Source organism: Grammomys surdaster, unplaced genomic scaffold (assembly GCF_004785775.1).
Source record: "Grammomys surdaster isolate TR1022 unplaced genomic scaffold, NIH_TR_1.0 206, whole genome shotgun sequence".
Lineage (NCBI taxonomy): Eukaryota > Metazoa > Chordata > Mammalia > Rodentia > Muridae > Grammomys > Grammomys surdaster.
The window spans coordinates 7,228,410-7,250,241 of NW_021604651.1; the positions used below are offsets into that span (position 1 = coordinate 7,228,410).

The following is a 21,832-nucleotide window of genomic DNA, read 5'->3' on the forward strand; positions in this document are numbered from 1 at the left end:
CATGCAAAAGTCAACCTGCCCCAGAAACATGAGAGGTGGGGTGCAGATGGAGCCTCCAAATAAACAGCCTCATAGGGTTAAATAAAAAGCACCTCTGTGGCGGCCACAAAGCTGCTGCAGCATTAATTTGCAGAAAGAATTTTACACGTGACTTTTTAAAACATATCAAAATAATTGTGATGGTCTTGGCCTGACAGGTTTATAGTGAATGGCTTGCCTAGCACCCACAAGGCCATAGGTTCAATTGCCAGCACTACAGAAACAAACAGCAGGTAGTTGCCAAAGGGGAAGACAAGAGCTTTGTTCAGCTTCCTTCGGTGCCACCTTATAGGATGCGTTTCCCTGAAAACTGGGAGGGAGGCTGGCAAGAGTCAGCACTGAGCTTTCAAGCAAACTCTGGGGCCAGGGAGCAGGCAGGTGAGCATCAGACCCAGGTGGCATCTGTTACCTTCTCCATTCGTTCAATCAGCCTGTCCAGCTCTCCGATCCTCTGGTCTTTCTCCTCCAGGCTGAGCTCGGCTGCCTCCATCTTCTTATTGGCCTCTTCGATCGCCTTCAGAAAGCTATTGGTTTCTTCCTGCAACAGGCACACACTCTCCTCAGCACGGCCTGGGTACCCAAGGTGACTCAGCTACGTCCAGACAGTGCCTTACTGGGTCATGATCTCCATGGGAAAGCATTGCCCTGGGACCTGTGTGTCTCACACAGAGTGAACTCAACTGTCATGAGTCTGGTTTCACCTCTGAACCTTTCATGTCATGTAGCTATTTTTCTTTACCTTAATTTTACATTTATTTTATTTTGTGTGTTGAGAGGATACGGGTGTCATGGGCGCACTTGTGTGTGGTCAGATGTGTGAAGGTGAGAGGGTAGCTTTAAGTGTTAGTATTCTGTCTAAACTCCACCTCCACGGTTACCTGGCAACAGCCAGGTATGCTCCTCCCCACAGTTACCTGGCAACAGCCAGGTAGGCCTGCCCACTATAAAAGGGGCTGCTTGCCTCCTCCTCTCTCTCTTATTCTCTTACTCTCTTGCCTCTAGCTTCTCTCTGTCCCCTTGCCCTTCCCCTTCTCTCCACATGGTCATGGCCGGCCTCCACTTCTCTCCTCTCTCTCTCCTCTTTCTCCACCATCTTCTCCCATTTCTCTCCCTACCTTTGCCCTCTGCCCTGAGTAAACCCCCCCCTTTGGAACCGTTTGGTCTGGTGTTGTCTGTTCCGAGCTGCACGCCAAAGTCTAACATTAAGCGTCTGCTCTCTCCTTCCACCATGTGGGCTTTGAGATCAAGCTCAGCTTATCATCTTGGCGGTAAGCATCTTTATCTGCTAGGTCTCTCCACCTTCCTAATGCTGTGACGTTTAATATACTTCTTCATGTTGTGGAGACCCCAACTATAAAATTATTTTCATTATTTATAACTGTAATTTTGCTAATGTTATGACTCATAACGTAAATATATGATATACAGGATATTTGATATGTGACCTCTGTAAAAGGGATGTTTAAACTCTAAGGAGGTCACAACCCACAGATTGAGAACTGCTGTGCTAAGTGATCTCACTGCCCTCTCGAGTGGCTTTTCAATGAGTCTAGTAACTGTCCTGAAAGTTTACGTTCCAAAGGTGAAAGAAAAGAAAAGAAAAGAAAAGAAAAGAAAAGAAAAGAAAAGAAATGAAAAGAAATGAAAAGAAAAGAAAAAGAAACAAAACAAAATATCCTGTGAAGGGTTAAAAAAACACTGCACAAATGCTCCAAGTGTCACTGTATAGGCCAACATACATCTGAAGTAGAATGAATTCCCAGATCTTTCTCCCACAATGCAATGCGCCAACTTCTTCTTACAGGGGAAAACAAAAAAAACAAAAGACAAAACCCACAAAGATCTGGTGCATTGATTAAACCTTCAAGGATACAGATAAACCAGACAGTGTGGTAAGGTAGGGGTGGGGGAACAGGGACAGGGACAGGGACCCCTTCAGAGAATGTGTCTTGTCCGAGAGAGGCCACCATGTGAGCTCCCTTCTAGACAGAGGCACAGTGCGACTCCGCAGCCAGGAGGAGGAAGGGAAAAGGCGGAGCTCAAGATGGGGAGGGTGGAGCTTTCAAGACCAGTGGGGAAGGACTGTATTATCCAGGATGGGGAAGCGGGAGGTTTCAGAAGGAGGAACAAATGGAGTAAGCAGACAAACACAGGATCCACTTGGATGCTGGCGAATGGTCCTACTAGCTGGAGAAATGTGTATTTTGAGACAGAGACATTCGGTTATTCCAGAAGGAGAAAAAATGGGAGCAAATGAGCACTCAAATTTCCTGGGCCAGGGAGATAGCTCAGTGTGTGAAGAGCTTTCTGTGCAATCATGAGAACCTGAGTTCAGATCCCCAGCATGCAAGTAAAAGCTGGCTATGATAGTGCATGCCTGGGACTCCAGCACTGTGGAAGCTAACACATAGCCAAAGGGCTGGGGAATCCTGGGAAATGGCTGGCCAGCAGCCTAGACTAAATTGCAAACTCCGGGTTCAGTGAAAGACTCTGTTTCAAAATAAATTAATAAAGAAGGTGGAGAATGGCAGAGGCGCAATACCAGCATCGACTTCTCACCTCCGTAAGAGTGGACATGAGCAAGGGCACCTGTGTACACAGTGTACACAAGCATATAACACACACAGCATGCAGAATGAATGAATGAATGAATGAATGAATGAATGAATTAATGAATCCCAATTCCTCTTTTCATCCAACCTCATGACTCCCTTCAAGGAAAAACATTCCAACTAAGCCTGCTAACCACCTCTTGTGCCCTCTGTTTTAGGCAGCACACACGCACCAGGAGCACCTCCTTCTCTGCACTGTGCTTGCGCTGTGCCTCCTGCAGTTTCTCCTCATACTGGCTGTACAGCTTTCTCGTCATCTCCCGCATCACCTCAGCGTTGGCTTCTTGCGATGACTCCACCTGCAAAGAATTTCATTGCAGAACTACAGCCTGTACCTTGCCCCTCTAGCATCTCTACACTCTGAGGCCAGAGCATGACCCCCAGGGGTCTTCTGTAGAGAGAAGCAACAGGTAGGAGGGCACAGAGAGGAGGAGAGAGAGAGTAAGGGAGAAAGGGAGAAAAGTATAAAAGAGAGGGAGGGAAAAAGAGAGGGAGGGAGGGAAGGAAGGAGGGAGGGAGGAGAGAGAAAGGGACGGAAGGAGGGAGGGGGGGAGGGAGGGAGGGAGGGAGGGAGGGAGAGGAACATACACCAATGAAAGATGGCACTGTAACTAAGTTATTTAGGATAATAGAGACAAGGTGTTTCAGAGGATTAATTTTTCAGAAGGCCACTTCTTAGTGCTGGAGAGATGGTCTCAGTTGGTAAAGTTTTTTTCCAGAACTCATACAAAAAAAAAAAAAAAGAAGGGAGAAATAAAGAAGGCAAGGAGGAAGGGAAAGGAAAGAGCAGCTTGTGGTGTCACACACTCATAACTCCCAGCACTGAGTAGTAGTCAGAGACAGTCAGGTGATTCCTGGGGCTCACTGGCCAGCCAGCTATAACATATATAGGCAAGCCCTGGGTTCCAGTGAGAGACTGTCTCAGAAGATGGACAGCTTCTGAGCAGCTACATTTGAAGTTGATCTCTGACTTATACCACATTCACACACACACACACACACACACACACACACACACACACGTGCAGTATATATGCACACCACGCACAGCTTAACTGTTTTAAAGACAGCTTCTCCAGTCGATCCCATTCATGGCACCGAACAACCACATCTCTAAATCAGCCCTAGTTAATGAAAAATCTGCATCCATCTTTCCCACACCGCATGCTTTCCAAACTGCTGTCTTTGAAAGCATCTTGGCCTATTGGGCCACTGGGCTGGGAGCCTTTAGTGGCCAGCTGGGACTGAGCTGGTGCATCTTGAGAGAATCTTTGGAGCTGGGGTGGGTGAGGTGGATCTCTAGAGACGGTGTCTCCTTTCTGGCCTTTGATAAAGACCTCATACCATTGACCCTGTCCTGCTGCTTCAGGTGTACTCTCGCCCTTCCTCCCCGGCTTCTGCTCATCTAAGGCACCTGAGATTTTGAGCACTTCACCTCTGAAAAGGGAGGCACCCCATGGCCTTAATGAGTCGCATGGTATTTATTCCAAAGATGTGACAATCCCTCTTGATGCCCTTGGATGGTCATCACTGGGTACTCAGGATGGAAATTCCTGAATAAAAGCTATTGTTAACTTAGAACCCAGGCGAATGCACACACTATTTTTACTGCACAGGTGCCATGGAAAAGAGCTCTGCCTGAAGCCCGTTCGTGCTGCACTCCAGTCACATGAGGGCCCTTGAGTCCCTGGAACTTCTTTCATATTTTAATTTGAAGGATTTGAAATTTTATTTGAAAAATAAAGGAGAGAGTGAAGAGAAACCTTTTAAGTTCTACTGGTCAGGACCAAACTCAGCATCAATTTCTAAAACAGGCCTCTGTAGGCTGGGCACAGGGAATCTGGACTTTCAGGCTACCTTGTCATGCCTGGTGACACCATCCCAGAGAAAAAAGGAACACACATGACAGACACAAACAGCAGGTGCTCAATAAGCAGGTGCTTGTGGGGTGAATAGATACACAAAGGTTTAATTCAGGAACTTCTGGCTACTTCCACAACAATCTTTTTTTTTTAATTTTCAAAATTAGAATTTTGGAATAGAATGTATAAAATCGTAAAGAGAAAGTCTGACCTAACACGGAAGAGATGGTTCAGCAGTTAAGAGGACTTGTTGATCTTTCAGAGAATCTGAGTTCAGTTCCCAGTCCCATCAGTAATCACCTGTGACTCCAGCTCTGAGCAATCTGATGCCCTCTTCTGGCCTCTGTGGGCACTACACTCAGGTGCACAAACCCACACTCAGATACATATATAAACACATGTTTAAAAATAATAAAAACAGAAAGAGTTGTCATACTTGGAGAGAGAGCTAAAAAGGGCTGTTATACTGCCAAAGCCTGACCCCAGGGTAGCTGTAACAGCATGGCAGCCACAGGGAAGGAGGCACTGCCAGACGCTTTTCCTGACTGGGCTATTAGCACCTCCACTCTTCACTGGCATACTCTGGTTTAGGTGATAAGTTATACATGATCTACAGAATAGCTTAAGGCTGTGCAGAACACAGTTTGAAAACCAGTCTTGGAGGAAGGGCCTATAAAGCCACACCCTTTCTTGTAGGCAGCTGATGGTAGCCGGAAAAGAAAGAAGATTTCTTCAGTGGTGTAGCTATTGGTTGCTTGTGCTCCCATAAACAATCCCTCACCCATACTCCTGTATGTAAACCTAATTACACGCACACACACAAAAAGACATGAAAGCGAAATGGGGATTAGCTGGGACAAGGAAGGTGATCCCTGAGAGCTGAGGACAGGGATCAGAAAGAGTAATGAGGGCACAGATGTGACCATTTGGTATATGTATGTTACATGTATGGAAATGTCATATGGAAACCATTATGTAATAGGTGCTTTAAAAAAACCCACAGGGTAAAAACTTGGACAGGGCTCACACAGGGCTTCAATGTTTTAGAAGTCTAGCTTAGGCATGCATGCAGCCCAGTGGTCAAGAGGGACAGATCTTTGTGGGGTGTGTGCATGTGTAGAGCAGGGGCAGTCTTTGGGACATTAAAGAGCATACACGTGGTGAAGGGAGAGCCCTTCAAAGCTCCTGAGTATATCCCAGGAAGTATCCCACTGGCCTTCCCAATAACATAGCCATAATCTCATGGTGCTTCTAGGAACACCTTGAGGCTACCATAGTTAGCCATGTAGTTAGAAAGGCATGCCCCTAAGGAGTGTTTGTGCAGTACCCCAACTCTAGGCAGGGAACTGTGAACAGACACCTCCTTGGTGTCTTCAGGTCATGCCTGTAAGAAACTCTGATGAGAAAGAGAATAGAGAAAGGGGAGAGAGAACAGAGGCCAGTGGGGAAGGTCGACTGCCTTACCCTCATCTTCAGCAGCTGGTTTTCCACTTGAGCAGCTTCTAACTGCCTCTGCTTCTCTCGCAGCTTGTCCATGGATGCTTCATAGGTCTGCTGCAAATGTCTGATTTGATCCTTGATGTTGCTATTTTCCAAAGTCACATCCACAAGGGTTTTCTATTTGGGTGAAAATTAAAAGCAAAGATCTAGGGGTGTGAGAACATACTCAGCAGCATCCCACTTTGTCTCATGCTACAATGTCTCTCAAGTGGGGGTCCAGGGATCCCCACAGTGGTTAAGTGGACCACAGCCTTCCCTACAATCCCCAACAGCTGTGGACTATTAGATCACCCGCTGCTTAGGATGGGAAGATGAATCAAATGGAAACTTTCCCAGGGAAAATAAATGTTCATAATGATATCATGTCACATGGGGTGGGGGGTGGATGTAAAGTAGTAAACACAGGCCAATCCCATTCATAATCCAAACTCATGATGGCCTTCACTACATAACAGAATTGAGATTTATTTTATTGCTTCTCTAGCTTTCCTATATTTTTTATAATGAAGTAAAAACAAAGTATTTTATAGAATAAAGATAAAGTTCAACAACATTGCCTGACCAGTGTCAGAAGCCTAAAAAGGGTCTGCGGATATGGCTCAGATGGTAGAGTGCTTAGCTAGTGTGCTGGTTAGTCAACTTGACACAAGCCAGGGTCCTCTGGAAAAGGGGAACCTCAACTGAGAAAATGCTTCCATCAGATTGGTGGGTGGGCTAACCCGTGGGGAATTTTTCTCATCTGATACTCATCTGATAACCGATGTGAAGGTACCCAGCTCACTGTGGGCTGTGCTGCCCCTGGGCAAGTAGTCCTGAGTTATAGAAGAAAGCAGGCTGATCGAGCCAGTAAGCAGCGTCCCTCCATAGCCTCTGCATCAGTTCCTGCCTCCAGGATCCTGCCATGTTTAAGTTCCTGCCCTGACTTCTTTTGATGATGAACTGTGATATAGAAGTATAAGCCAAATCAAACCATTCCCTTTCCTCCCCTAAACTGCTTTTAGTTGGGATGTATTATAACAGCAATAGAAAGCAAACTAGGGAACCCAGCAAGCACACAGCCCAGGGTTCCATCCTTAGCACTACATACATGATGCATGGTGGCTTACTTAAATAGCCAGGAAGTTCAAATTCAAGGTCACCCTGGGCTATGTAGTGAGTTTGAAACTACCCTCAGCTTCATGAGACCCTGTCTAAAGGAAAAGGGAAGATGCTGTTGACTGTCTGCTGCTCCTAGACACCCAGGTGAGCAGAGCTAATTAAATTAATAATGCTGTTGTTTATTGTTTCCATCTCTACCTAATTAGAGAGAAATGATACCCATATTTCCCAGACTTTCACCACTGGACACTGGGATGTGGGCATTATCTACCACATCAGATTGTAAGACTCAGACCAGATGGAGTGTGTTATCTCCTCTGTCCTCTCTGAGGGATGGATGGCCTCTGAAAATTCCCTATTCCTCACTGGACAATATACTTAACAATCCTAAAACCTCACTTTACAAACTGTTAGTGGAGGGAAGTAGGTATCAAAGGAAACACTGAAGCCATCAGAAGCTTCCAGGAACTTCAGGAGACATCTAGCCTAATGTTCAAGTCTTTCTGGGAGAAAATGGATATGCAAACACTTAGCCTTGACCAGGAGACAAGATTCATCTAATCCTGTCTCTGTGTCTAGCAGACTTAATGTCAGGTCATTTGATCTCTGCTGGTCTCAGTTTACCCACAGTCTTGTCTATAGCTCTGTTTTTCTAAGAAATAAAGCCAAGAGCCTGGTGTCTGCCAATAATAGCAACAAGTAGACGGGATGGGTGCCAGAGGCTGGGGTCTTTACAACTAAGAAGCCAGTGACCTTCAAATATGGCTAATGGTGTAATCTTCTAGGTTTTTTGTAGCCCAGAACTAAGGAACTAAGGATCATTGGGTTGGGGCTAACACTGCTAAGAGACCTATGGGAGAGGGGATAAATGCTTAGATTGTCAGCTAAATAGCACATGAGAATAATTAGCCTAAAAATACACTGTTTTTCTGGGAAGATAATCCAGAAACATAGTCCAGACACCAGCAGGTCTAAACTCTGGTAGGGCAAAGCCCTCTCTGTAGGATGGGGAGTGAAATGGTTTCTAAGAGGGAGGGAAAGAGAACCTTGGCAAGTCCCCTTCATAATAGGAGGATGGGAACAAAGGGCTCCTGAATAAACCAGGGATGTGGCTCAAGGCCAGGGAGAAATTGGCATATACAAAAGGAGCCAGGAAAAGCATAAGACTATGGCCCAGCCCGAAATGGGCATCCCAAACAAACCCAAACACAGCCCTGTCCCACCCATTGCTGGAAGCTGACCAAGCTTTGTTGCCTCTGGAGTTCCATTAGCTGTGGCTCATGAATACTAAGTTCTATGGGAAGTGGTGGAGCCCAGTAGGGCAATCTGTTTGCTTATCCACAAAACTATTTACATAGGACCAGAAAGGATTAAAAATGAGTGGGCTGAATTTTTAAGAGGCTATAAAAAGATAAGGCAAATAAACTCGGAGGATGGCAGTAACGATTGTTTGTGTATTTGAAAACTGAGACCAGAGGCTTGCTTTGAACATCTTCAAATGAACTTGCATGCTGGTCAGAGGACCATGTCATTGGAGGCATAAAGATTGAAAGGCTTTTAATGGTTAGCTCTGAGCTAATCTCTGGTAGCATATCTCAACTAAGAATGTGTGTCTACTAAAAATGTCTTCATTCTCTGGAACACATGATTCTTTCCAATGTAAAATCATTTCTAACTCAAGAAAATGTGCTTGTTATGAGAGATCCTCTTTGTGAAAGTTACATCCGTTCTTTGGATAAATATGTCTTTCCTGTAACTAAGTGGGACTTCCTGAAGCACCAGAGCTGCAAGGAGAAGGTAGTTGATGTGTTGTGTAGATAGACACACTAAGGATCTAGGGAACAGGAGACATCTCCATCCTGGAGCTGAGCCTAAAACCCTATTGACATGGGCACTTGACAGAGACTCATGGGCATCTGACAGAGGCACATGAGCACCTGACAGAGGCTCAGCTGGAAACATTTCCTCCAACTTCCTACCCACCTTCCACAAACTGCCTTTACTGTGGCTGGGCTTAAAGAACTATGACTGACCAGAGAATTCTGTGACTTTTCTCAACCCCACTCCTGGTTAAGATTGGCTGCCCTGTAAGAGAAGGTTCCTAGCTCAGGAGGAGCAAAGGGATACCTGTAAGCCAACAGAGTCCGATGCCAATGCCAAGTTCATGGCATTGAAGCTATCTAGGGCCGATGCCTGGGCTTGAATGTGACTGTCTAGATAGTCTTGCTGAGCATGGGAAACCTAGAGAGAGAGAAAAACAGTCACTCCAAACCAATCCACACCCCACAGGCTCCAGGGAAAAGGAAATCTTTTGAGAGCATCCACATCTACTTAAGTAATATTTACAGTAAAACTAGATTACAAACCAACATCTGGGGTGGGAACTAACATTGTCAATGAAGTACTGCCAAGAGAGAGAAAACATACTTTTTTTCTTGGTGTGTATTTCAATTTCCATTTTTTAAAAAAACTATCACAAATGATTTTTAAAAAACACATTATTTCATCCATGAGTCATTTTGCATGCACTGGAGCTTATCTGTACAATGAATTCTTAAGGATAGAATTTGAAGGCTGGGAATGTATGCAAAGCATACACAAAGGTTTGCTCCTCAGCACTGGGTAAGCCAGGCTCAGTGGTGCACACCTATAATCTCTTCACTGGGGAGGTAAAAACAGGAGAAAGAAGAGTTCAAGGTCATGTGACTTTGAGGCCACACTGGACTATGCAAGAAAATAAAAGAGTAAAGTATTTTTTTAGAGTAGGCCTTTAACTAGAATTCATCTGGGTAGGGGCTGGAGAGAAAACTCAGTAGTTAAGAGTTGTAATATAACTGTAAGAAAGATTGTTAGACGTTTTCCTTGGAATAATCAAGTTGAATCTGTTACTCAAAAGATGTCCTCTCAGTTCCTTTAAAGTATAACTCCATTCATAAAAAGCATGAGCTATTCAAACATTTCCAGGCCACTGAGCACAGCCCCCAAGCTCTGCCATTCTCTCATGGCCTCAGAGTTGGGGTAGCCTTCCTTACATTATATTAAGGTGTGTCTCTGTATTTTCAGTTGTTAATTCTGTAGAATTCAGAGAGCTAAATGCTGGCAGGATTTTGGTACTGTCATTTTTATATGACCTCTCACCAGCATGTAACAACCCTCAACGCCTTAGGCAATCTATGAGATGTTCAGGTGTTGTCTTGCTGCTGATTGGTTGTAATAAAGAGCTGACAGCCAATAGCTGGTACAGGAAGTACAAGGGCGGAACCTCCAGGCAGAAAGGGACTCTGGGAGATTCTAAGAAGACTGGAGGGAACAGACAGTCAGAGCAGAGAGGTAGAGAGCCAGGTATGTGGCTGGTCATAGTGCTAGAATAGTAAGGTTAAGTTTAGACAGTAGCTGGGAGACTGTCCCAGCTAGAGGCCTAAGCTTTAAACTACATTAGAAAGCACCATTCATTACTGAACCCCTGGTGGGTATGCAGAAAGTCCAGCAGTCCTGGAGTGCTGGGTATGAACTCACCGACAGGTCTTGGGTGAGCTGTTGGATCTTCTGTCTCATCTGGTCATAGTCTCCGTACATCCGCTCCCTCACTTTCTCCAGTGTGGCCCTCACCTGCAGCCACAAAGATGCTAGTTAGAAATCAAGTTATAATGCATTCGTGAAAGATACTAGAAACTTTAGTAATAAGAGAAAGACTCACAAAAAAAAACCCCACCACCTTAAGAATAAGACATGTAATGAATTAAGTGACAAGATCACTCTTAACATCTAGTTAGAAAAATGGAAACTATGGAAACAATTGTGTGATCATATGTAAAGATAAGGGCTAACAGATATTACGTTATCCAATCAATAAGCTGGAGGACGCCCACTTGACTTTGTTAAGACTCACCCGTCACCCTCAAGCCCTGTTTGAACAAAGTTTACCCTTCCCAATCATATGTCTCCACAAGCAGGAAGTTTTTAACTTATCGACTGTAAACACATGGCTTTGAGGATGAAAACACTCCAAAGCAAGCAGCAACCTCTAATTCTCTCTCTGCCCCCAATGCCAAAAAGCAATTAAATGTCTAGAATGTGAGTGGAAAAATTTGAGGCCTGAAGGGGCCATAAATTCAGATGTCAGTTTCTCAGTAATTACCCACAGAACACACAATGGGTATAACCAGGAGGAAAGTGGTCCTCAAACCCTCACTCATGCAAGCACTGTGCAAGTCTGGACTGTGGGTGTCTATCAAAAGAGTGTTAAGTGAGATGCTGATACATAACCCTGTTTCCCCATCTTCTGGTGTCCTTAGATGTTTGGTAAAGTTCAAGAAGTCTTGAGGGAGTTTCCTCCAGGCAGACTCCAAGCTGTCGGGCTTCCAAATGGCTGAAGGGACCCAGTCTGGTTTGAGTGTCAATGTTTAGGAGCCATGCTGGAAGACTTGATACTAAAGGTATATTTGTGTAAGAAACATCCCGTTTTGCTTTCAAGGTTTTGTTTTCTCTTTCTTGTACTAGGGATTTGAACTCAAGGCCTCATGCATGCCAGGTAAGAACTCTAATACTGAGGTACATTTTATTTTAAAATGGATATTGGTAGAGATTAGGAGAAGAGAGGAGTCCCCAGTTGAGGTTTCTTTGTTTGTGGTTTCTGTTTTTAAGATTTATTTTAAGTCTCTGTGTGTGCGCACGCGTGTATGTGTAAGTACAAGTATCAGTGGAAGCCAGAAGATGATGTAGGATCTCCTAGAACTGGAGTTACAGATACTTGTGAGCTGTCTGGCATAGGTAGGTGCTGGGAATCAAATTTGGGTCCTCTACAGCAGGAACCCTTAACCCCTAAACCATCTCTCCAGCCCCTACGCAGATGAGTTCTAAGAGTCTACGTTGGCCACAAATAATTGGGACAACGAGGCTCAGAGCATGACCCTTCATTCTAGGGGGTGAATGACTCTTTACTATCCTAGCTGGCTCACGTGCTATCTGTCAGCAGAGGTGAATGGGCGGAACCTTGAGCTGGGTATTGCGTCCACTGAACAGTGTAGGAAACCAACAAGGCCAGGGTGTCTCCCATCAGGGAGCAAGGGCAGCAAACTCATAAACACACTGAGGAATGAGCGGGCTGGGCTGTATCTGAAAACAGCCATTAAAGGTGGGACCTAGGAATTAACTTTGTATTGCAGATCATAGTGGAGGTTTGGAATTTTGGAACAGAACCAGTTCTGTGATTTCAGTGCATATCATTTATAGCTGAGGATTAGCCTGGACCTGCTGTGTTTGTCTTGGGCAATTTGGGAGTCTGAGCTCTACTTACAAGGTTTGCTTCTAAACTTATATGCTTAAATAAAGTTCATGTTATATGGAGCATGTAACTGAAGGTCTAAATATTTCCTTGAGAAAGGCCTGCATTGTTTAGCAATCTGGGATATAACATTTTGCATGATTAAATACATCTTTAGGTGATCATATAACTGGGTGTTCAAAGATAGTTAGTGGTTATAATACATAATGAGCATGTATGTGTATCTGTTCATATGCACATGTGCATGTGAGTATGTGTGTGTGATGCATGGACCTGCTTTGTGGGTGGTACACACACACACACACACACATATATATATATATGGGTATGCATACATCTGTGTACACATGTGTGAAAATTAGGTATCTTCCTTGATCATTGTCCTCCTTATGTTTTGAGGTAGGGACTCTCACTAAACTTGGAGTTCATCTATTCCGCTACGATGGCTGGCCAGTGAGCTCCAGGGATCATCCTGTGTCTGTTCTACCAGTGCCAGAGTTACAGATGGCAGCAACCACAGTTTTTACATGGATATTGGGGATCTGAACTCTCAGGTCCTCATGCTCGGGCAGCAGGCACTCTATGGTCTGCTCCCAGCCTAGGCATTTGTTATTAACAACAACAAACACCAACAATAATACAATAATAGCTAAGAAAATGTGGCTTTGTACATCATCTTCTCCAAACCAAATGAGCTCACAAGGCTGGAGGCTTTGACCTCAGGGATGAGAGCCCACCTATCAATGAATAAAGTGAGGCCTACAGAGCACAAAGGGCCACATTAAAAGGAACCTGGATCTGACATAGAAGCAGAAGCAGTGAGCTCACAGGCCTGGGGACTTCTCCAGGCCAGTACAGACACTTGCTTCCCTGAGCACTGAGCCATGCATCAGCGTTTGGGGCCCATGGGTATCAGAACAGTTCATTTCTCTCTCATCTAACTAGTTGGGTTTGAACTCAGCAGCATCAGTCAGGTTAGTGTAGCACAAAAAGAAATGGATAGATCACCATCAAAGTATTTGAAGAAAATGATCCAGAATGTTGGCCACAGAACAGGATGAATGGTGAAAGAGTGGCCACTTGCTTTCTTTTTCGTACACTCCCAAGCCTTCTCAATGTAAAAGACAAGAGGAAATACACTAAATGCAAATAAGTTGCACTGATTGGCTTAGACATAACCTTGTCTGCTGTGGTTGACTTCCCAACATTCATTTCAACCCAAATCATTGGTGTGAACCTACCAGGTTCTATTATGTTCCCTGTCTGAGTGGTGTGGGATGGGGTATGACCATCCCTGGCCAGGATGGCAATATAAGGGGCAACTTCAAAAACTGTCCAGAAGTGGGTGTCCTATTTTCTTTCTCCAAACATTGTCACATGTGTAGGAGAGAACCAATCTTGAGGCCAAAGAAAGAAAAACCCCAAAAGAAAGACTGAAAACCAGACCCAGAGCCCAGTTGTGCCCTGCCTGGAACTCCCTATCTCCAGGTTCATCTCCAAGGAAGACATTCCTCTCTGAGTTGGCAGTTCTCTTACAAGTAGCCAGCAACACCTACATTTAAACAGTTGCCCAAACACATACATTATGTGTGTCTAGTATCTTACGCAAAACCACCCGAGAGTCTCCACACCACACCCAGTAGGAACCCTGGGTCTCATGATTCCTCTGCCTGTAACAACTACCCAAGAGAAACTTGTTGAAAAATTATACCTGTACCTTTAGCATCACACAAAGAAATGGAGAAACATTTTCATCCCAAATAAGTCTTTCAAAATGCCTACTTAACATTCCTACCCACACTTCTGACTCCACTCTTCTATCTGCTTCAAAGAACAGAAAACAAAATATCCTTGAGTAGCTCACATCTTTGATGTAATTCATCTCTTCTTTCAGCTGATTGGTGGACCAGCCATACACGACCATTTCCTTCTGCTGATTGGGATCTGATCTTCGCACCACGCCATAGACAACACCCTGAGGGAGCTTCTTGGTAGACTCTCCATTGCTTAGTTCTGGAGGCTGGGAGAAGGCAAGACATGAGAAAAAGAATATAAGACACATTAACACATCAATAATAATGGCCACTCATGTATGATTAAGCAGGTTCTGACCGGCCCTGGGTACCCCAGGAGCAGCCGCCTGGCATCTGCTGGTCATACTGTACCTGGCATGGGCTGGGGTTGCCTACACTCTGGAGAAAGCAACTATTGCTCACACCTCACAAGTCTTGATCCACCATCCCCATCAGTAAGAACCTTCAAACCCCCATTTTCCCAAGGGGACAACCATTTCTAACCATTTCTCACAAAGATGCCAAAGGAATTATGTCATGAGACCTTGTACTGAGGTGACACTGTTTTCTGTCTTCTACCAGTTCCTCTGATGACTTTAGCTGCCTCACTAACCATGGCCTGAATTGCAGGAAGTTGAAGCTGATTGTCATCTGGTAGGGAAACTGACCTAGGAGGGCAGGGCTTACCCTGCAGCCTAGATCCGAGGAAAAGAGGAGGGGGCACCACATGACCTGCTGTGTCCATCTGAGAAATAGTTCTGAAAAGCCACGCAGAGGTGGTGTGACTCCAGCCCCAAAGAATCTTCCCACTCCACTCAGCTGGTTTTTAATTCCAGCAGTTAAAGCTTGAATCACCAGTAAACTACAATTCAAAAGTAATATGTCCAACTCTAACACGGCTTTGTAGGATGAAGGCTTCAGGAAGCATGGAAAAAAAAGTATTCTTTGACCACCAAGGAAATTCCTTCAGACATCTAATGTTTATAGCCATTCAGCAACACAGTTTTCCTGTCCATGTCATAGCTGAGGTAATGGAAGTTCAAAGGGTCCAGAAAGCTTGTATGTGACCACACATTCACATTTAGGCCAATCTTGTCTGGTGGTGAGCAAACCTCCTCATACTGTGGGTTGTGAGATGTGGAGAGACAGAGTAGGGACCTCCTCAAACATGAAGGACAATGAGAAAGAAAATTTTTAAAAAGGAAGAGAGAATGGAGAGAGTGAAATGGCTCAGCCAGTAAAAGAGTACTGGCCAGCAAGCCCAGTGACCTGCGTTTGATCCCTGACATCCACATAATCAAGGGAGAGAACTGACTCCCACAAGTTGTCTCCTGACCTCTTTCTTCATGGGCACTGTGGTTCACCCATGAGTGAGCACACAGACACACAGACACACAGACACACAGACACACAGACACACACACACACACACACACACACACACACACACAAAGGAACACAAAGAATAAAAAAACAAAATGTAACAAAGAATAATTTTTAAATAAGTAACTTTTAAAGAAAAATCAGAAAGGAAGCAGCCTGAGACTTCATAGAGAAGAGGTTTCTTCACCACCCAGTACCTTGTTTATACCACAGACCACTATCTTCGGGCCTCTCCCCTCGGCCACCAATTTTTCTCTACTCTTCTTTCTTACTTTTCTGTTTTTGTTTGTTTGATTGTTTCATTTTGTTTTTGAGACAGGGTCTCACTACATAGCCTTGGCTGAACTGGAACTTACTATGTAGACCAGGCTGGCCTCAAATTCATAGAGAGCCGCCCAGTTCTGCCTCCTGAGGGCTGGAATTAAAGGTGTGCCCCACCACACCAGACTCAGTACCAATATTTTCAGTTACCTTTTTGTAGATTTTTCCCAGGTCTTCAGAAATCCATAACTGTCGCTTGCATTTTAAACTATCTGTTGACACCAAATAACGAGTGCTGAATTCATTCAAAGTTCATAAAAATAGCAAATAAAAACCAGAAAGATTCATGACAAATTATTAATAATTTTCACCTCTGAGGAGAGAACAGGGAAATAGGTAGATGCCAGAGAGCAAAGGGGCAGTATTTGAGAGGTGGTTTGTTTGTTTGTTTTGTTTTGTTTTATTTTTACCATGAGGACTTTTAAAGAAAGGAGGGAACACAAGCAATGTTTTCCACTATGCTATACAAACTCAGGAAGTGATAAGATATGAGGGTCTGAGGCTCTTGGTGTTTTGTTTCTCGTAACAGCCTGTACGTATGTCCCAGGCACCCGGATCCCATGGGCACTGCTGCTACCTTTGAAATTTGTCAGTTTCAAGGTCTGGGCTGCTAAATGGTTCCTGGTGGTGTAACACACTGGCATTCAGATATCCCTCAATTTGCTAAACACGCTAATTAGGAAAAGGAAAACCTCCAATGAAACTCCCCACAGACCGGGAAACAGAAGCTGTTCTAGCCCTGGGCCCCGCCCAGTTCCTGAAAAACAAGCTGCTGAGGACACGAGGCTCTAATGAGACACACAGCACAGCAGAGCCCAGAGATCTAGTGACCTGACACAGAGGATCCCACCACCTGGGAGATGAGGCCAATACCCCTGATAGAGTCGGGTCTGCAATCTCAGCACTCAGGAGTCTGAGGCAGGGGGGTTCCCATGAGTTTGAGACTAATAGGGGCTGTATAGTGAGTTCAAAGCCTGTTTAGGCTACAGAGTGAACCACCAACTCAACAAAGAAAAGAATTTATGTATGTTGAAAGATACCTAAGATACACTGAGTGAAAAAGGATACATTCTACATTCCTGTTTTTGTTTTAAGAGTGTGTGCAGAATTTACTAAGATCATACAATCCAAACCTTTGGTGACAATCCCCTCAGAGGCAACAGGATGCCATTTTTTCCTTTGTGTTCATTTGTACTCTGGCCTGTTGTTGTTGTTATTGCTGAATCATTTTTATGTAAACTTTTTTTTAAGACTTATTTTGGGAGTGGACATGAAGTCCTGCCCTGGCTAGAGCTATAGCACTTGACAACTGCTGAGAGCCAGTTTCCTTTAAGGGTGTGATAGGTCCACCACACGCCTGGGGGCGGCCCCACACCCAAGAATATTTGGATAGCACAAACTGGACTGGATTGTTTTTTATAAAGGAGAACAGCGTGCAGTTGGGTGGAGAGTGAAGTGGGGGTGGGTAGGGAAGAAGTTGGGGGAGGGGTAAGCATGACACATTGTGTAAGAGTTTCAAAAAGTTAATAAAGTATTAAAGATTTATTTGTAATTATCTGTACATGTGTGTATCTCTGTAGGGGTGTGTGTACATGTGAGCACAGGTGTCCACAGAACCTGAAAGAGGGTGTCAGATCCTCTGGAGATACAACTGCAGGCAGTCCTGAGCCACCCTGTAGATGCTGGGCACCGAGCTCAGGCTCCCTTGCAAGAGCAGAACACGTTCTTATCCAGGCCGTCTCTCCAGGCCCCTTTTATTTCAATTTTCAAACAGAAACAAAAAGTAAAAATGATTAAAATATCATCTAAATAAAGGATCTCCAGAAAAAGGGCCTGGTCACAACAGGGCTAGCTGCACGATACTCCGAGATAGCAGCATGGAGTTCCTTGGAGGAAGATGCTGGACAACAGAGGGAAAGGCCAGAAGAGCATGTGTCAAGAAAGCTATGGAGGAAAGCATGTGCTGCCCTGGGTTTATTACACAGCACTTCCTTTAGTCCCCACAGTTCTACTGTGCAAATGTTGGTTCATCCGGGTGAGCATTCAGGCTCCTGTCTCTGTCCTTCCAAATGTGACCTTGACCAACCACACTGCCTCCAAGCCAGTGAAGAGTCAACAGAGTTGTACTTTAGATGGCTACATGGCATCCCAGAGTTTCTAGGAGCCAGGGAAGCCAGGAGCCCAGCCCCCACGTGCCAGAACCATTGAGAAAAGTCAGGCCAAAGATAGGGATCCTCTCCAGTACCTGCCCTACCTCCATCCATCCTCATGACCCTCCTTCTGTTCTTCTACCAACTCCTTTTGCCTCATGCCATTCACAAGACTCTTCCCTCTGCCATACTGCTAGACTGAGATGTCTCTTCCTCCAGAGTGACTTCCTTGACTTTTTAGAACTGTTAGGCCTCCTCATGCCCATTCTCCCCATGATGACAGCCATGCATGAGTGACTGTGGGTGTCCTTAGGATAAGATGTCTGCTCCCCTGGAAGCTACCAGTCCCAAGATGTCCATGCCCCATCTGCCTTCTTTCTCAGCAGCCAGTAGTGACGGACAGGTTGTGATTCTCAGCAAATATTTACTGAATGGAACTTTAGAAGCTAGAAGAAGCTTTGGAGAATCACCTTAAACAAGCAAATACAGTCTAGCTGAAGGAAACACCCTTTGTTCCTTAGAGCAAGGGACAAACAGGAGCTTCAACCACAAAATGAAATACAAAAAATTCCCAGAGCAGCAGATGGGGCCATCATGTTTAGAAAAAAACCAACATGCTCAAGGTCAAAAAACAAGAGAACACAGAACAAAAATAAAGAGCTAACAGGTTCACAAATGCTTATAGTTCATTTTTTCCCTCCTCTTAAAATATCGCTAAAATGAGTATTACTTTTCGACAAAAAAGTATTGTGGTAAATTAAAAGGTGGTGTTTATCTTTGAGAGAAGCATATTGAAGTATTTATGACATATTTGCTTCCTTATGCAGATGAAGGAAGTGGACAGGATGTAGGCTTTAGATGAAGCAGCCCTGACCATGTATGGAGGGGGGCTCTGACCACGGGTGGAGGGGGGCCCTGACCACGGGTGGAGGGGGGGCCCTGACCACGGGTGGAGGGGAGCCCTGACCACGGGTGGAGGGCTGATGAAACAGAATCAAAGGCTAGAAGCACACATCCCTTTGGTGTAAGTGTCAAACTCTCCACTGTTAAAAGGTTATTTGAAGTTTTAGAATGCTGCTTTGTATCTTTTAAAAATCAAGTTTTAAATTATATATGGAGACTGGCAAGATGGCTCGGCTGGGAAAGATACTTGCTACTTACCCTGAAATCTTGAGTTTTCCTGGAATCCACATGGTGGAAGGAAATATGGACTCTTGCAACTTGTCCTCTGACCTCTACTCAGGCGTCATCACACAGAGAGAGGGAGAGAAAGACGATGGAGACACAAAGAGAATGTGTTTGTGTGTGTATAAAGTAGATGTAGAAAGCAAAACATCTAATATGTGTTTGAGGCTGGAGATATGCACAGTGGTTAAGAACACACACTACTCTGACAGAGGACCCAAGTTACATTCTCAGCACCCACCCATATGGGGCAGCTCATCACCACCTGTATCTTCAGCTCTAGAGAATTGGATGCCCTCTTTTGATCCCAAGAGCACCTGTCTCCATGTGAACACACACACACACACACTCACAAACATTTAAGTCAAATCTTTTAAAAAAGAATATGTATATGCCAGACCTATTATTAATGTTATGAACCTATTATGAATGTTATGTTACAAAAATATTATGAATATGAATATGGACAATGCCAGACAAAGCTCCATGAAAACAAAAGCCCTGTAAGTGTTGACATGAAAATAAAGTTCTCACAAAATTTTATAAACCCCACATAAAACGGGTCAGGATTAAGAGCAGATGCTGACAGTGACATACATGTGATCCATGACTTGCCATGAATACTCACAGCTCAGAACTTACCTAGGCTCTGGCTGCAGCTGGTTCCCCTGGGCTGGAAAAAGATGAGAAGCCACAAAAAGTAACTCCGTCCAAAACTCTATAAAACAGCTTGAGGAGTTCACTGGCCATTGGATTAGTTAGGCTAGTGATAGAGAACTAGATTTTTTTTCACCTCGTCAATTAGAGTATGTGATCTGACAACATAACAAACTCCACAAAGCAGGGAGTATGCCTAGTATTTTAACAGTTGCCTACATCTCAATACCCAGCATAGACAGAGATTCAGTAAACTTGGGGAGGATGGCATGTGTGTACATATGTGCGTTCATATGTTGGCAGGTACACATGTGGGTGTAGGTCAGTGTGTGTGTATATGTGTGTGTGTGTGCGCACACACACATGTAGAGGCCTGAGAGGACAACCTCAGGTGTCAACCTCAAGAATAATATTCCCTCCTTTGAGACACTGCTCTGACATTATTCTATATAAGTGTATCAATGTGAACAGAGAATTGCACAGTTGGGGCAGGGGAAGAATACTCTTGTGTTCTAGAAGAGGAACCTGGGTGCCTTCAAGAGGGCTTGGGATAGGAGCCTTGCAGAGATTAGTGAAGGATCCAGGATCAGAACCTCAGGCCTGTTTGCTGAGAGGCAGACACAGCCCCTGCACACTGTCACAGAGGCAGCCCAGCCCCAGCTGCAGCCAGGAATCACAGCAGTACACCCACTCACCTGGCAACAGCCAGGATGTTGTATAAACAGGCTCTCTGAGGGCAAGAACCAGCAGGCTTGCTCATCTAGGCTTTTAAAGGAAAGGGGCTATAAAATCTGCTGGCAAGGATTTCCTCCCTTGATACACTACAGGCTCCAGAAGCCCTGGACTCTACACACACACACACACACACACACACACACACACACACACACACCCCTCACTTAGCTTCTCAAAGTCTCAAAACAGAGTAACTAAAGGTCACTTAAGGATATATAATGTCCTTCGTATGTGTTAGTAGCTTCTCATAGCATCGTCTTTTCTAGCTAGTCTATTAATATGCACAAGATTTTGCTCATGATGAAGATCACAGAATCAGATCTAACCAGATCCAAGACTACGCTGCTACATTCTGGTTCAACATGATAGATCTGTCATAGCTAGTATTGCTTCTCTCTCTCTCTCTCTCTCTCTCTCTCTCTCTCTCTCTCTCTCTTCCCTCTGCCTCACTCCCATCCTTCTCTCTTCCCTCTCCTGCTCTCCCTCTCTCTCCTCCCTCCCCCCCTCTGTGTGTGTGTATGTGTGTGTTCACACACAGGGTTACAGATTTGGGCAGAAATATGGATATAGACCTTCAGAGAGTTACAGAGTTCTTTGAAAATGACAGATGACAGTATTTAATTGCTCTGTATGTTTCTATACTAACTCAATGTCATTTTCACATCCCAATATTTACGGAAACATGTATCCATTCCTATGGCATTTCTTTGCTAAGAATGCTACAGGTAAAACAAGAAAGTCAGGTGGGAACCTGGAGCTTGAGGGAGGCATGGTCAGGGAAGCACAGAACAGACAGGAAAGGTCTCAAAGGAGAAGTGAACCATTTATTGAGCCTGGAGGGGCAGGATGTCTGGGTAAATAGAGACAGACAGCTAAGAAGACACTGCAAGCATGAGAAAGAACCTTAGCAGGGGTTCTGAGGAGGGAGCATATGCCAGGTACACAAGAGATAAAGAGGTTGGATTTAGGTGGGTGAAGCCCATGAGAGTGAGTTAGCAGGGCCCAACCAGTGATGTCACATGGAAGCAGAATCACAATACCAGCACATGGACTCAGGAGAGATAGTATCACCATCTTTCACCTTCTATCCTCATAGATCAGGTCATGCCTCCCTAGAACACCTCACAGGCCAGATGCTGAAGAGAACATTCACTATCTATCTATCTATCTATCTATCTATCTATCTATCATCTATCTATCTATCATCTATCTA

The 21,832-nt window shown here is 44.6% G+C and overlaps 1 protein-coding gene across 2 annotated transcripts in view; it reads right to left on the minus strand.

The window, feature by feature from the left end:
* The window catches only part of Myzap (myocardial zonula adherens protein), an 87,248-nt gene that overhangs the window by 45,980 nt on the left and 19,436 nt on the right, over positions 1-21,832 (minus strand). For both annotated transcript variants that reach the window (XM_028771385.1, XM_028771386.1), the window contains exons 3-8: positions 14,260-14,415; positions 10,628-10,720; positions 9,239-9,352; positions 5,978-6,130; positions 2,825-2,950; positions 449-577 (exon numbers count right to left, since the gene is read on the minus strand). In XM_028771385.1, the coding sequence (XP_028627218.1) occupies positions 449-577; positions 2,825-2,950; positions 5,978-6,130; positions 9,239-9,352; positions 10,628-10,720; positions 14,260-14,415 (771 nt within the window). The remainder of the gene's footprint in view (positions 1-448; positions 578-2,824; positions 2,951-5,977; positions 6,131-9,238; positions 9,353-10,627; positions 10,721-14,259; positions 14,416-21,832) is intronic.